At 42.1% G+C, this 17,605-nt stretch overlaps 1 protein-coding gene across 2 annotated transcripts in view; it reads right to left on the bottom strand.

Annotated features, from left to right (window-relative positions):
* Window positions 1–4,247: 4,247 nt before the first annotated feature.
* Window positions 4,248–17,605, bottom strand: part of si:dkey-12j5.1 (uncharacterized) — a 30,166-nt gene continuing 16,808 nt past the window's right edge. For both annotated transcript variants that reach the window (XM_050046234.1, XM_050046235.1), the window contains exons 10-11: window positions 13,378–13,530; window positions 4,248–4,604 (exon numbers count right to left, since the gene is read on the bottom strand). In XM_050046234.1, coding sequence (XP_049902191.1) covers window positions 4,431–4,604; window positions 13,378–13,530 — 327 coding nt within the window. In that variant the 3' untranslated portion in view covers window positions 4,248–4,430. The remainder of the gene's footprint in view (window positions 4,605–13,377; window positions 13,531–17,605) is intronic.

Here is a 17,605-nt window from a genome sequence, read left to right as displayed (position 1 = left end):
AAGTCCCAATCAGGATGTTGTTATGACGACACATGCATTTTTAAGCTGTTAATCCAGGATTATTCTCCCCTCCGCTCATCTCATTACCGTCGATTATTAAAAAACACATAGAGGCACATGCACACGCACACATATACTAATTATGGGTTGGTTTCCTTGGAGATTGAACACATGCTGCTAGGATCTCCGAAGGCAGTTTGACATACAGGTGGAAAAAAAAAGGACAAGTGTGCTTAATGTATGAATGCACCTCAGGCATCGACTGTGCATACAAGGTAAGTTTTTTGTTATGCATATATTTGTTAATTCATGGACTTTTGAAACATTAAAGATTAAACCTTGCAGATATGAGGTGAAGGAATATGCTGTATTTATACAAGGCAGATTATTTCTGTGCTTTGGCCTCTCAGAGAGCCATTCTGGCCTCTCTGAAAGCGATTTTCAGCATGGCGCGGGAAAGAATGCGAGTAAACAGTGAGTGTCCTTTCCCCGTGATTGAATGTGTGTCCTTGTGTAGAAACTGCACTCCCCTCTCACAGCAAGAGAAAACATTCCTGCAATGCTGAGGCTGATGTACAGGTGAGAGAATGGCCAAGGATTTTGAGATCACCCGAGGCTTTGTGTCCACTATGGCCCACTCACACTAGGTCAGCTCAGAATAACCAGAAAGGGCTGACCGCCGATGTTCACTCACCCCTGGAGTCATTAATCACACGGCACTGCAGATGAGCCACATGGACACACGGCAACACACACACACACACACACACAAAAATGTAGAAACCCACTAGAGCCCACTTTAATTATAAAGCCAAATGCTAGATGACAGCACCGCTCCAGGTAGTCAGTCCTCTATGCCTGTACTCCTGGTGCATTATCATACATTAAACATCACAGACATGAATATTTCTGAGCAAAGCCGGGGCCACAAATAACAACACATCATATCACATTAAGCTATCAATATCTGCAGCATATACACACACACACACACACACAGTGTCACTGCTGTTAACATTTATCCTGAGTTTTATTTAACGCTCCTTAAACACAATCAGATCGTGGTATCTGAACCCCTGTGTTCCCGAACAGGCCTCTCAGCTTGCAGCAGGGTCACTATCAGGAGCAAAATCTCAGATAACGTTCCCATTTACCGGTTATGAAATTCTTCAAAGGGGCCGCGCAGCAGTGGATGCCTGTGGTGTGTTGTGTTTGTTAACAGGCATGGTGCATGGAGATATACTCTGTGGTATATGTGTGTTACAGAATGTGCACCACATATAGTCTCACTGCTAAAGGTACCTGGGGAGAAAATGTCACGTTTTAAAAAAGGAAAAACAGCCTCTAACATGCACCAAACATACATCAGGGTTTAAGAAAAGTCCCAACTGCTGTGTATATTTTGCGAGGTGCACAGAAGCTAATGTAGGCCTACAAACTGTGTTTCAAAATGATATTACGTTAAAAAAAATCAAAGATACTGATTAAATTGGGCAGGTCAATACCAATTCTGCTGAAGTAAGAGTGTATGTTTGAAAGATTTTGAGATACTAAAGGAATACTTCACCAACAAAATGATCATTTGCTGGGTTAGACTGTAAAGAAGTACATTTACTTGCATACTGTACTTAAGTATATGTACTTTGCGTGATTATTATTTTTTCAGGAATGTTATGACTGTTACTCCACAACATTTGAAAGACAAAAATTGTACTTTGGACTCAGCTTCATTTCTATGAAGGGCCCAGTTACTCATTACATTTAAGCTAAATTTTCTTTTCCTTTCTAAAATGCGGTAGCCAATGCGCTGTGTTCACCACAGGAGAAAACAAACAGTCAGAGTAAAGTACTCTTCCTATGCCGGTCAGTGAAGTTCAAAGTGCTTGCTACAATTTTGTAATAGTACAATTTGAACTTGCCTGTGGCAGTAATGGCTACAACAGAAAAAGACAATGACTCCTTACCTCCAGAGCACACATGGCCATATCTGAAGTCCATGTTTGAAATGGAGAAAAAATTTCCCATCCAACCTGAGAGACTATTTAGAGGTATGTAAACAGTTGTTAAATGTCAGGAAAATGTTTTATTTCTGTTCTACTGGTTCTACAAACAAGTAAGTGTGTTCAGTAGGTTGTTTCAGAGTCATTAGGGTCTGTAAATGCACCAGCACTTTAACTCAAGTAAAAATTTGAATAACTGGGACGCTTACTAACTCATCTGGAAGAGCAGGCTCCCCATGTACAAAGGCCATGTCCTTTCCACAGCTGCCACAGGTTCGATTCCATCATACGGCTCTATGCAAGGCAGCAAAGACCTTACTATATACATATCACATACAAGTAGCACGCCTGGGCAAGCGTGTGTATTTCAACTCTGCTCATGCATTTCACTGAGCCTTATCATGCATCCGTGCCCAGACACACTACTTGTCCGTGAGTCACACAGTCTTTGCGGAGATGTTCTATTTAGTAAGGTTTCAGAGAAAATGCATGTGTTTGGGAAGTACTGAGCATACGACTGGATGAATGAGACTGGATTATATTGCATTAGTTTTGTGAGAGTTGGCGGCACAGTGGTGCAGTGGTTAGCATTGTTGCCTGACAGCAAGAGGGCTCCTGGTGCCCCTCCGTGTGGAGCTTGCATCCTCTTCCCATGTCAGCGTGATTTTTCTCCAAGTGCTCCAGCTTCCTCCCACAGTCCAAAGACATGCAGGTTAATTGGTGACTCTAAATTGCCCATGTGAATGTGAGTGTGAATGGTTGTCTGTCTCTATGTGTCAGCCCTGTGATAGTCTGATGACCTGTCCAGGGTGTACACCGCCTCTCGCCCAATGTCAGCTGGGATAGGCTCCACCCCCCCGCGACCCACAACAGGATAAGCGGTTACGGAAAATGACTGAATGCGTGAGTTTGTCAATAGATGATCTGATATATAGGCTCCTGTTGATAGACACAATCAATCTTTACTTAAATTCATCAAGATCAAGATTCAAGACTCATCAAGAATCGCCACTTTTGGATTCTTCATTCACCATGGAGGCACGGGAGATAAACAGTCTTTTTCACAAATTTAACATAACAACACAACTGATATACAAATCATCTTTTTTTTAATCTTATTTAACAGGGACAGTGCACAGCTACTTAGCTGCACCAGAGTTAGCTTTAAGCTAATTTTCATCTGTAGTCCCTTGGCAGGAAACGGAGAATAATTTCTCTGCTATAGGACACTAGGGTGAAGTATTGCCTCAAGGTCTGTGATGTGAAAAAAGTGTCCAGTTTTGTCACATGGTAGGCTTTGTCTGACACCTCTGGCCTGAATCAATAGCTTGTCATGCTGTCAGTATCTTACATTTTGAGTTTTTTTGTTGTTAGTCACAAAAAACCATGTTCAAACGTTATCTTTTCTTTGTGTGTAGCTCTCCACCACAGAGTACAAACTCTTGCTCTTCACCTTTCTGCCCTCAATTGCAAAACATATAAAAGAAGTTGAAAAGCATCAGTTCGTTATTGTGTCACTCCATTACACTAACCCATACCATTACACTACATAACCCTGCCTGAGAATTTTAAAAGGCTGCACTCTGAAAACTAGTTGAAAAAAAGAAAAAGAAGTCAGAGTTGCCCATTTCTCCTTTCTGAAAGGCTTTGTACCAGCCACTTTGAACAGTCTAGCAGAGAGAGAAACGCATGCTGCATAAGTTAATGTCAAATTCTCTCTATTGTGTCTTGCCTTGTTGAATCCAATGAGTTAACACAAAAAAGGGGGGTGGGGGGCAAAGCAGGAGAATAAACTGAATAGCATTAAAATTCAAGAATTACACACAAACTTGGAATATTAGAACCGGTACATGTTAAGATGACATTAACTGTTTGTTGGCAGACACAGTCTTCTAATAATAATAACTTCCCATTGAGATATTTCACTTTACTGCAGGCTGAGAGGGAAACACTGCTGCTGCTGCGGCTGCTGCTGTATTGAGGAAGAGCTGAAGTAATTAACGTGCAGCTTTTGTGCACTTTGTTTTGTGTGTGTGCGCATGTGCCATGTGTGTTTGCTTGTAGAAAATCAATGCGTGGGTGCGTATAAGAGGTAAAAGCATTCAAAGGTGTTTTGTTTTTGCTGCTGGTAAGAAGTAAAGCCCTAAAACTAATTTACTTCATCAACATCTGTCAAGGAGATTAAGGGAGGCATTACTCAAGTATGCACTTATTTCACCAAAAGCATTAACAACCGACTGAAAGAGATTGAGTAGACTGCAGCTTTTAATGCCACTCTTTTTGTGCATCTCACTTGATTTCAAATTTCATCTTTGATAAACTGGTGTGAAAGGATAACTAGTACAAAAGGCACTTTAGAGAGTGCACTTGAACACTTTAAGTAGAGGGAAACATGATGGGAATTCACAGAGTACAAGGAAGGGGCTGTGGTCAGTGTTCCATAGGTGCCTCTGCATTGTTCTCCTCGTCATCACTGCAGGGTTCAAAGTCTTCATCCACAACTGGGTCTCCCTCCTCTCCCTCCAGCTCTCCTCCTAGACTGCCTAGCAGCTGCTCCACATGCTCCAACATCGGCTGGTCATCACATCGCAGCTTACTGTACAGCTGGGGAAGAGGGAGAGGAGGGGGAAAAAAAGACAAAAAGAGATGATGCAAGTGTGTAATGGGCTAGTGAGTAGACTGGAAAAATGGAAATTTTAAATAGAAAGTAGGTTATACAACAGCAATGTTGAGACCGAACATGAAGTGCAAAATTATACTGTGGAGGCAATACAAGAAATGAGATACGGTGAGTGAAAAGCTCTCGACTGAGGCTCTTCCGTTGTGTCACTGAAGATAACAGTGCATCACTACGGCATCAGTAAGCAGCAGCTTGGAGTTGAGGGAAGTGAGCAGCCCTAAGGTTTTAAGTCTCCAAGTGCTGGTTAGGCCGCCTGAAATATCCAACAGCAGCTGCATTCCGTCAGCAAGGCAGTCACGGCTCACAAAACGCTGGTAAACAGTTTTTGTCTTTCGTTTGGCAAATCAGCACATTTGATACACCGTTCAGCCGCACAGGAGACAAAAAGACCATTTATCTTCCTCTTGCTGTTGCAACATGCATGCGCACGCGCAGAGGAACTTATCCCGAAGCACATATGGTTATGTGGCGACGTACATGTGCACATACACACACACATAATCAAAGTTGTTATCTCAGTGAAATATGCCGTGAAGGAGCAAGATAAAAAAAAAAAAAAAAAGTCCTGTTCTCAAAGCAGCCAGCAGATTTATCTCTGTAAAATACTCTGCTTGTGTGTAATTACTGAACTCAAAGTTGGGTGATAAAACTACTGGAGCTACCACCAAGGACAGCAAAGCATAACACTGCGTTTCTGTGTGTGCATATACAGAGAAAGGGGGGAACTGATACAGCGATTTATGTTTATGCTTTTCTTTCCAGCAACAAAACTAGAGAGAAAAAGAGGGCGAGTGGGGAATGGTTTATAAGATCATCTCGGAATATTATTCTATTTAGTCACACACACACACACACACACACACACACATATGCACACACACTCCCTAGAGCACACGGACAATAAGCAGCTGAGTGCCATCATTCTCACTAAAAGTGTAACGAGGCCAGGAGAGTGAAGAAGAGTGTGTGTGACTGCTTTGCCCCAGGACCAGTCTCCAAGCAACAGCAGGTCCTGACAGGAGACGCGCAGTCACATGGGAACTCATTTAGAGTGTAAGAATGTGCGGTGTGTGTGTGTGTGTGTGTGTGTGTGTGTATATTTAAGTGGATGCTGTCTCTGCAGGATGGAGCTCCAGGGAGGTGGAGCGTGACCCAGGTCCAGTCACAGGGTCTGATACCGAGGGAGAGCTGACCCTCTCAGCCTCCTTAAAGCACCACACACACTTACGGGGGGGAAAAAAACACTGATTTTCATTCTGCCAATGTCACTCTGAAATGCCTGGAGATGTTTATCCACAACAGGCACTCTGAATAAAAGTTGGGTTTGCTTTACAATAGGCTTGGCTCAATACCCAGAATAATTGCACATTACAGCCTTGGGTAAGAGGTGGAGGGTGTCTTTCATAAGAGTTGCGTGAGAGAAATAATGTAAGAAATTCAGTGAACGTGTGCAAAAAAACAAAACCTGTATGTTCAACAATACTGAATGCCATTTGGAAATTGTATTTCTACGTGGTGATATTTACTACGAATCAATAGCGTAGTGTGTCTGCTGGATGGAATGTGATTATTCATTGTGATGCCTTCAGCTAGCTAAACAAACAGGAGCTATTCTTTACACATTCCGCACCGAACGCTGCTGAGATCAGCACCGCCGTCGCAAGAAACACAGGCATTTCTCATTTACAACAGCCTATGTTTTCTCTTCTCACTTTCACGGCCCAGAGAGCTGCCTAGAGAGGGAGGGAGAGAGTGTGTGTGTGGGTGTGTGAGTGTGTGAGCGTATGTAATCGTATAACTCTTTCATGGTCCACTTTGCTCTACTTTCAAGACCCTAAGTCACAGCCCAAAGCACACTTGACCATTGCTGTAACAACTCACAAACACACACAACATATTTTACACTTACACATGAAGGGGCACATGGGCACATCTGTTCTCACCGTCAATACGCTATTCTTTTTAACCAAGGCTAGCTCCACGGCTGTAGGGATGGCAATGTCGGTCCACTGCTTTGGGCCAGACTGAAATATCTCCACAGTCACTGGATGAATGAATGAATAAATGAATGAATGAATGACTGCGGGGATCCCCACATTCTTCCTGCAGTGCCACCATAAGGTTGACATTTTTGGTTTCACTGAAATATCTCCACAGCTATTGGAAGGATTGCTGTAAAAAATTTTAGACATACATTTATGTTGCCCAGATGATTAATTATAACAACTTCTGTGATCCTCTGATTTTTTTTCTCGAGCACCATCATCAGCTCAAAATTTTACTCAACCACATACCTATGAAACTAATGACATTCCCATCAACGTACTTTGTGTGTAGTGCTAATTAGCCAATGTTAGCATGCTGATTAACTGAACTTTAATGATGAACATGGTAAATATACTTGCTAAACATTAGCGTGCTAGCATTGTTATTATAAATATATTAGCATGTTAACATTAGCATTAAGCTCAAAGCCCCGCTGTGCCTTTGTACAACCTCACAGAGCCGTTAGCATGGCAGTAACTCTTAGTCAAGTTTATAAGCACATGTGGTGTTGTTGAGGAGCGTGTTCCAGTAGTTTTCTTTATGTATTCAAATCAAGTATTTTAGTATCAAATACTATTATCCGGCAGCACTGTGGTGCAGTGGTTAGCATTATCGCCTCACAGCAAGAGGGTTCCTGGTTCGAACTCAGGGTGGAAGGTTCAACCCTTGGGTGGGGGAGCCCTTCTCTGCGGAATTTGCATGTTCGCCCGGTGTCAGCATGGGGTACTCTGGCTTCCTCCCACATGCAGGTTAGTAGTAGTGGTCGTAGGTGTGATTGTGAGTGTGAATGGTTGTCTGTCTCTATCTGTTAGCCCCTGTGATAGTCTGGCGACCTGTCCAGGGTGTACACCACCTATCGCCCAATGTGGCCCAACCTTGCCACAAATAAACCTTTTAACCCAACTCATTTCATGTTCATGTGTAAACCAAGCCTCCTCGGAGAACTGTGTGTTATCGATTTTCCAACTTAGCAATACTTGTCCGATCCTGGGACCCATCGACTATCATCTGATGACGATACAGCCTCTGAGGGCAACAGCCAGTATTTCAGGAGATCCAGCATAGCCAGTGGATATCCAGACCAAGACTTCTTCTTTAGTGTGACCCTCATTATTACAGCTCCACTGGCAACTTGAGGTAGGTGCAAACACGATTTCAACTGAGCTGTATTGCCAGATATTTTCATATGAATGCACATTAATCTGAAAAAAAACTTCATAAAAAGCTAAATCCTCATCGGACGACAGCTGATGGGTTCTCCGATTTCACTTCAGCCAAGGCGTTCATTCTCTCTTGCTCTCTAGATGGACTGTTTACCTGCAGGCAACCAAAGCCTGCTCAAACGTGACTGGTCAATATTACTCAGACTACAAACAGAAACCAGAATGCTTCTGATACCAAAATTTTGTACCACTGCCTACAGATTCGGCATACATACAGTATGCAGATATATGTTTATAGATGATAATCCCCTATCCTCCACAGAAGCTAAGCAGTGTACTAACTGATCGAGGCAGACCAGCAACTCCCGTGTTCTGTGTGGTACAATTACTGTTTTTGATCCTGGTGGCTTTGAGTGACACAACGACTTCAGTCCCCCATAGAAAAGGGCTGTCGGATGGCAAGGTGAAGCTGTCAAAATACTCTAGATTTTGCTGCTACCCCTGTCCACAGCACTAAATTATTTAGCTTCCATGCTGTCTGTCCTTTTCTCCAAATTGGGGGGCATGCCGACCACCGTCTGACACTGACTATAGATCAATAACTCAAATAACCTCACTTCAAAAAATCCCAACTATCCCTTTCAGTTATCAGCGCTCTAACAAACATCACAGCTTTTTGCTGGTAGTTGAGTGGGCGTTTCCATTTGAAGAACACCAATATATTCAACCTCTAATTCAATATTTTTCTATACACTAAACAAACAGTCACAGTGAGCCAAGTTTAGTATAATGGATGTAAACAAGTTCAAATGTCATTCATCTCAAAATAATCTTCCTCAAAATACTAAGTGGGCACACAGCAGCAGCAATGTATCCTGGTGAATTTGAGTTATTACTGCATTTCTCTACTTTTAAATAAAATCTTTTCCAAATGTCACATGGCTTGCCCCACATATTGTTAAACTCAATGCCATACGCTCCTGAATGTTCACCTGAAAACTGGCAAACTTCTAAACAGAGAAACCAATTTGAAACTTGTGAACCTCCCCGAGTTTCAAAACACGATGTGGCATAAATCAACACGGCAGCATTCACAGGAAAGAAACTATTACAGAGAAGTGCTGGCAAGTTTGACTTCATGATAATGACAACAGCTCCAGTGCTTGGTAACAGAATTGAATAGGCCGATGGATTTTAATACAAAACATAATTACGTTCGCTTAAGGTGCACAATGTAAGTGCTTCAGGGGCTGAATGAGGTCTTACCCTGTTTATGGTCATTACACTGCAGCATGCAGGGGCTTTATGCTCGCTTTAAAAGGAGAAAGTGAAAGTGTGCTGGCATGAAGAAAATCTGAAGTGTCCCTTTAATTCATTTCTTTCTCTACAATTATTTAATTTCTTTGGATATATAGTACGGTCCATCTTAAATGTGGATTATCTGCAAGTGCTATCTTTTGTCCAGTGTGCAGCAGGCAAAAGTGTAATAATAAGCACTTATGTACCCTTCATACCTAAATTGATTCTTTTCTGCTCCTTTCTTGATGGAAACCTTTTTCTACAGCTCATATGGCAGCATAAAGACAGGCTAATTAGGTGGTGAAAGCCTAATCAGTCCATCATTGTTCACCTTCTGTTTCGCATCTGCGCTTAACTTCCCCTTTCATTTCACCTCTTCTTTCATTTCATTTACCAATGCCTTCATTCTCCCAGATTCTTCCCCTGACCATTTTCCCCTCGTGCACTTTGTCTCTGGCTTTCTTTCTTTCGCACTCGTACACTCTCACCAAATGACCTTCCTGTCAAGGAGATAGATACCTCTTCATACTTTCACATCTTAAACTTGCGCATGCACACACCTATTGTCTACCAATCTGGCAGAATAGTGCCAAAATCTTGTCCTCCCCTCAGCTCCCCTCTGTATCCTCAATCCTGCTCTCCTCATTCCTTTCCACTCCGACTGTATATCTCTTCATTAGTAAGAGAGCATTAATTAGATACATTGTTTCAACACACTTTCTTCCTCTTCTCTGTCTCGCTCTGTCATACAAACACATACTTCTTCACGAGCAAGGGTGTGACACTGGTTAAGATTAGACCTTCCTGAGTGTGAACAGAGCATGTCGCTGGAAGTCTCAAGAGGGCTGACCGCAAACTCAAACACACGCACGCACACAGACACACAGACACACACACAGACACACACAGACACACACACACACACAACTTAACACTTCAGTCCTTCAGTCACATCCTTGGTAGGGAAAGGCATTAAAATTACATGAAGAGCACACCTTGGACCAACCCTGCCCACAATCTGTGCTCATGGGATACCCTTTCAGCCACATCAAATAGTAAAGCTTTTGACCTCTGTTTGCCCTAGCTGCCTCTGCACACGCACGCACACACTCACACACATGCACACACGTATATAACGCTGTCCTCTGTGCATACACTGCAGATCCTTCTTCAATCGCACCCTATCTGGCTGAGACTCAAATTCCATTTCACGTCCGGTTTACTATTGATTTTACCCTCGCCACTATTCACCAACTACACCCCCTGCACCCACACACACACAGATACACACACACACACACACACACACACACACACACCATCCAATCTGTTCCCTGCCTCGCCTCCCCTTTCATTCTCCCACTCCTGCTCACCCTCCTGCTCCTCTCCTACACTTCTTTCTTGTCCTCTCAACTCATCCATTCCTCCCCATCATTCCGTTTTAGAGTATCTCAGCTGAATGCTGTGTGTGTGTGTGTGTGTGTGTGTGTGTGTGTGTGTGTGTGTGTGTGTGTGTGAACATGCACAAGTATCGATCACAGAAGAGATGAATAATGAAGACATTTCTTAACAAATAATTAGATATGCAAGTTGGCACACACAACCATAATTAAATATGTGCATCCACATAAGGTGCGCCTACGCATACCCGCATGCTTTCTCTCTCTGTCTCACGCACACACATGCACACACACAGACACAGACACACAGACACACAGACACACAGACACAGACACACACACACACACACACGCATGCATACACACTTAGCAAAGCCATAAAGTATGCAGAGAAGTGGACTGGCGCCAAAACAAGCCGTTGGGCTTTGAGGCCTCATTTCCATGTTGGAGCCCATTTTAACTAGCAGACTGACTCATCGTTAATAATTAACACTCACAGTGACGCTCTGAAACAAAGCTCTGATATAAACAAGGGAGAATCTCGACTACACAATGTGCAGATGCACACACATATGAGCAAGAGCTCCTAGCCGAGGAATTAAGTGAACCATGAGGGGGGCCGACTTCTCTCCACATTCCACCTCACCTTTTCAAGGTCTTCGTGCATTTACCTTTCACATTATTCTGCGCCTGTTGCTTCAGTCACTCTACAAAGAAACAGCTTTGCTGTTTACTTGTCACGCTCTGAAGCCTCACTCAATTCTTTTGCTATTCTTTCACCTTTTTATTCCCTTGCATTCTATCCCCGCGCAAAAATGGTTAAGTACTTAAGTCTCCCCATTTCTCAATTCTATTATTTTCAATTTGTCTTTTTTTCTTTATTAACTCTCACCACAAAGCCGGCAGCTCAAATCTATACTTGCCCTGTGCCATTTCTTTCCCCCACAGTTTTTGCCATTCTCCCTCTTGGCAGCTCAAAACCCACCTCGCTCCTGTCTCACTTGTGGACATCCCCAGTGGATACTGGTTAGACAGGCCTGTCACTACACTGCTGGCCAGAGAGACAGACATCAATATATCGCCACTCTGCTGCCCCTACTCATCTGTAGAGGAACAGGATGTGGTGGGAGAGGAGGGGGGAAGGTGGGTAGCTGGGTGGGGAGGTGAAAAGGAGAGGAATCGTAGGTGGGGCCTGCCATCCCTCAGTCTGTGCTGTCTGATTTACAAGCCTATTGGATTTTAGACTAACATGAATCACAGCCCCATAGAGGCATTGCTCCCTGACAGAATGACAGAATGAATGAGACACATCACTCCAAGTGTGTGTGTGCGTGTGTGTGTGCGTGCGTGTATGTGAGGGGGAATGGGAGAAAGAGGGGGTGTACTTAAACCTCTTTGAGATTGTACTAAAAGACATTTCTGTGGCAACAATGGAGCTTAGTTAGAATCCTCTCATGTTCACAGGACTGCATGTGCTCCTTCTCTGACAAGAACTGGTTCTTAGGAGTCTTACGTATTGTGACATTGTACTGGATGTAACTATCTGTACCCACAGTTGCCGCACACAGTGATGGAAGAAGTATTCAAGTCCATTACTTTTGTAAAACCACCAATATAACAAGCAACAGTCGTTCATTCAAAAAATTTTCTTTAGTAAAAGTACCTAATTTTTCATCAAGAATTATTTTGTATAGGTCTGGAAATAATGATATTCATTATGGGTTAATGTGCAATTTATCTTCTTGATCAATCCATTAAGAGTTTAGTTTGTAAAGCATGAGGTTGCCCATCACAATTACTGAAGTGACAACTTCAAAAGTCTTGTTTTGTCCAACCAAGTAGTTCGAACCTCAAAAATATTCAGTTTCCTGCAATTTAGAACAAATCGTCTATTTGAGAAGATGAAAACATAAAATGTTTGGCATTTTTGCATGAAAAATGGCTTTGTTGATAGGCCAATAAATTGACTCACTCAGAGCTATTAAATAACCAGAAATGACTACGGACAATGGCTGTCAGATAAATGCTGTGAAATACAAAGTACAATATCTCCCTCTGAAATGTAGTGAAACAGAAGTATTAAGTATCGTGATGGAAATACTTAAGTGCAAGTACTTAAAAAACAATGTATAGACTCATACATACCAACCATTACTTATGAACCACTGGATGTGTGTGGCAGTGTATTTATTTGCAGACACTTCTGTATTTTCTTATTCTCTTCTTGTACTGCTGTGTCGAGACTTTATAAAAAGGTTGCAACCAGGTGCCAGGCCATAAGCAGCACGCATTCAAAAGGAAGATGCAACAATCGCGGACACAGCACCAAAAAAAATGCAAATATGGCGAGGCAAAGCGCCAAGTGGATAAAGCTCGTTCCAAAACGAGAGTGTAGCTGGGGTCGGCTTTTATTTTCACTTTTGCTGGCGAGTACTGACGGAGAGGATGGAGATGAAGAGAAATGCAGAGTTGGCCTGTTCTCTGTTGGACGGGTGGGTGCAAGCGGTTAGCTTTGTTAGCTTGCTAAAGCATCGGCTTTTCCATTGTAGGAAATGTAACGTTCCTACAGTAGTAGTTTGCAGTGTCCATATAAGCATCGCAGGGAGGAGGGGAAAAGTTAGGTGACTGAATATTCCTGCATTGTTCACCTTTAAGCACAGTACTTGAGTAAATGTCCTTAGTTACTTTTATCCACTGGCCATGCAGTACTGAAGAAATGAACCACAACTATATCTGTATCATAAAAAGCAACAATCATTGGGTTTGTGAGCAGCCTGAACCTGAATTACCTTCTTAGCGCTGGTCAGGTACGATCTGGCTGCCTCCTTCAATGCCTTCCACTCCTCCGTGTCCTCCTCTGTCACTTCTCCTCCCTCTCTGTCTTGCCTCTCTTTTGCTTTTTCAAGCTGGAGGTAGCACACCCAGCCAGAGAGATACCACACCTGGGAGGCACAGAGAAAGAGATGTAGGTTGCGGGGGGGGTGTTCTCTCAGACACAGAGAAAGTGTTCTTTGTTGCAGTAAGTGAGCTGTGACAAGGGAAACAGATTTGTAACCCTCACAGAGCACGTCTGCATGAAATCCCACATCCTTCTCTGACAAACAGGTTTCACACACATGACATGGAATCACACAGACATACAAGCAATCCATCACTGACGTAATAACTGTCAACCTGATCCAATCCTGACACATGCTGTACTCATTTACAAATGCTGCATCAAAGTAAAGGCACATGTGCACATGCTGTAGCGTCACAATTAATTAAAACCTGACTTGTGACTCCTACCATCTGTCACAACCAAATTGTTTTTATCTTTCTATAGTAAAAAATATAATTACTTTGTTGAAACATACATTTAAACATAATATTAGAAAATGAAAAACACATTCCCCTCAGGCAAATATATTTTGCATTTCAAATCATACTCACCTGTTGTGTTGTGTACAATACCAGCCTTGCTATTAATTTCGAGGGGGAATATAAAAAATTCTCATAATCTAACAGTTAATTATTTTACTCTACACATAATTCTGCCTTGACAGAAACTGCGGAGGAACAGAAGTACACAGTCCTGAGGCCTGTCTCGGAAAACAGGATTAGTGGGCTAACAAGCTAACTCGGCCTCGACTCTGGTTTTCTGGTTCCACGTTGGTGTGTCATTTTTCAGTAAGGAACATCACCATGGTAACTTAAGCTCCACACCACACCTGCTCCTGAGCAAGATGTGATCAGGGCATCGAATGCAAATATGCAAAAACGGGTCCCTTCTTACAAGTCGACTCTTGAAAAACTGCATCACTGTTCCTGTGGCCATGTTTTGATCTGATTGCATACGTAAAAAAAAAAATTGACAGAATAATATTATATTACTCAAAGGACCAGTGTGTAGGATTTAGTGGCATCTCGTTGTGAGGTTTGCAAAATGCAACCAGCTGAAACGTCTCCCATGCCATGTGCCAAGTTAGGGTTCCCTCAGTGGTCAGTGTTCAGGAGGTTTACCAGGAGCCGGAATATGTGCAGAGGTGGGGTTGGGCGATAAAACGATCTCAAAATAGGATGGCAATAAAATGTATGTCGATGACGATGATAAACTATAGTCATTTTTACTCGATATGGATAGACCTAGATAGAGCCAAACAGCGTGTCCTGCAGCAGAAATTAACAGACTGCTGTCAGTCAATCTGCAGTGCTGGGGATCCACAGCATTGCACACGGTTATTTTTCATTGCATAGTCAGGGCTGAGGTGAGTGTGCCGCGGTGAGAAGGAATTGAATGTAGCAGGGACATAATGAAAAGAGGGGAAAATGAGTGGAAGTGACGAGCAACGCTGCTACGAAGCTGAAGAAGAGTTTGCATTATCCTCAAAAATGGACGAAACTGTGGATAAAAAAGGTTACACAACGTCAATAATTTGGAAGTGGTTTGGCTACTTGAAAGGTGATAAGATACAGACAAAGACGGTCCACAAAATATGTTGTCAGTTGGTGCCAATCAGGACGGACACAACAAACCTTTTCCATCACCTGAAAAGGTGGCATCCCAGCAACTACACTGAAAGCATGAAAATCTGGGCCAAAACTGCAGTTAGTCCACCAACAAGTGCTGCTCAACGGCCTAGCACTTCTGCTGCTGTGAGCAACACTAGCCGGGCTGCACCAAAACAGAAATCAATAGTGTCCTCTTTTGCTGCCGTAACCCCGAATGAGAAGCTATTGAAATGGAGCAGGGATATAGCAGACGCAGTGTCACACTTTCTAGTCAAAGACATGAAGCCCATGAGCACCGTGAAGAGGTAGCTTTTGTTCAGATTTCTACCTCCAAAATTTGAGATTTAAATTGTTATTTTCTTTTATAGTTGAGTATTTAAATGTCCCAGGGCCTTAACTGTGATCCATTTGTTTACAGTTTGTCTTATGCTGTACTACTACAAACATTTGAGATTGAAATGCTTGCTGCCCTGGGAATTTGATGTGATATAAGGTTACAGGTTTTATTTTCATTTACATTATCTGAATATGTTTTAGGCTGTTTTAATTAGTTGTTTCAAAAACAAAGCCAGAGGTACCACTTCCCAAAAACTGAGCCAAAATTGACTGACTGCTCAGGCATAAAAAGATAAAGAAAAGCTGGAGAATGTTGAGCTGAGGGAAGGAGTACTGCTTTTCTTTATTTTCCTTTGACACTAGAGTGCAATGCACAAAGCATGTTTGCATGTTTACAGTGTTATTATAAAATGGTTGCACAGTTCTTTACATGATATTACCTAATTTGATGTTAAGAAACTATATTGTGAGTTCAACTAATGAGTCATTTGGTTTCTTCAGGTGTCAGACATTATCAGAATACTTTTCAAACTCACAACATTATCAAATTTCATATCGTGATAAATATCAATCAATACGTGGAAAATTATTGTGATAAAATGTTTTGCCATATGGCCAGCCCTATGCAGAGGTCTCCTCCTCTCCAAAACAAACAAACTTGGTGATTTAATCGAGGAAAGTGATCAAATGCAAGGGAATAAAAGTGTTTTTCAAAAGCTGTTTGGCTCTTGCAAAGACACTGCTAACAATGGTGGCCAACGTAAAAATGCGAATGACCCTATCTAGAGCTAGTGTTTGGTTTGTCCATTGTAGGCTACTGTAGATACATGGCTGTGCAACATGGTGATCTTCATAGACAAGAACCCACTCCCTACGTAGATATAAACGACTCATTCTAAGGTAATGAAAACACGACAATTCTTATTTTCAGGTGATTATACACTTAAGAAAACATGCTAATTATATTATATTTCATTTCTGCCAATAGCATCCCACTAAATCCTACATGTTGGATGTTTAAAAAGAAAAGCATCCACGCACTCCAGTCTGTGCAATATTAATTTACCGAGTCAAGCTTTTGATAAAAGTCTTTCTTCAAGCACCAAGGAGGTTCAATTGAATTTCACAAACAATCTTATTTTAAATACAGAGCTTTAGATCCATCAATGTGGCAAATGACTGGCCATTTTTTAAACTCCTAAGAAGCCTAATTTATACAGCTTACCAAGAGCTGGATCAGATTGCGCAAACACAGAATAACCAGATCAATCACTGGGAGAACAGTATAATGTCAGGAATAATAGATCATTATCCTGTGTCACTCCAGTAGGTTATCTGTCTTTCATTATAATACTGAAGCATATTTGCCAAAACAATTACATTTCATTTGTAACACAAAGCGGTTTTCCTAGCTTGATGTTTTCTCAAGTATTTGGTAATAATTTAGCCTCTTCGCCTGCAAACACACAGCCCCGAGCAAGATTCTGACACAAGATGCTTGAACACTCAATTCAAGAGAGCAGCATGTAAAGTTAGGTGTTAAGGACCGCTTAACTGGCTGACTGACCTTAACTTGGCACCTCAGGAAAATATGTAAAAAAAAAACAAAAAAAAACCCAGTACATCATTTTTGAATAATCCTGTTGCTCCACAGAGTTCAAACAGCGAGTGGAGGCATATTTTTAACTGTAAGCTCGTACGGTGAAACACACCAAAAATAATCTTTTCTTTTTTTCATAATCACACTTTTTTTTCTCCCACATAATTACATACACTGTGCTGCGCTTGCTCTTCCACCTCTAAACACAATCATGCTCAACTCACAGTGAACTTGGAGGTGTGTGTGTGCCTCTCATCTGAGGCCAAAGATCACCCACCCACTGTTCTTCAAGCAACAAGACACAAATATTCACTTTATTCATTATTCATTGAGGGCAGAGGCAGTGGGGACCTGCACCTCTGCCAAATCAACCATTTAGCTAACAAACACATCAAGGCATACCACACTGAATTCTGAATTGCCGCTAAGCATGCTGAGTGGGAGGCTACCCCCTGCAGCCATACTTATCAGAACAACAGCAGCACTAGATAAATGTAGTAATGTTGCAGAACCAGCAGTATGTCATTTATATCGCTGACATTTTTCTGTGAATGCAGAACCTTGAAAAAAATGCATTCTTGTGTATGAAC

This window comes from Epinephelus moara, chromosome 6, assembly GCF_006386435.1.
Source record: "Epinephelus moara isolate mb chromosome 6, YSFRI_EMoa_1.0, whole genome shotgun sequence".
Classification (NCBI taxonomy): Eukaryota; Metazoa; Chordata; class Actinopteri; order Perciformes; family Serranidae; genus Epinephelus; species Epinephelus moara.
This window is presented reverse-complemented; position numbering and strand designations above follow the sequence as displayed.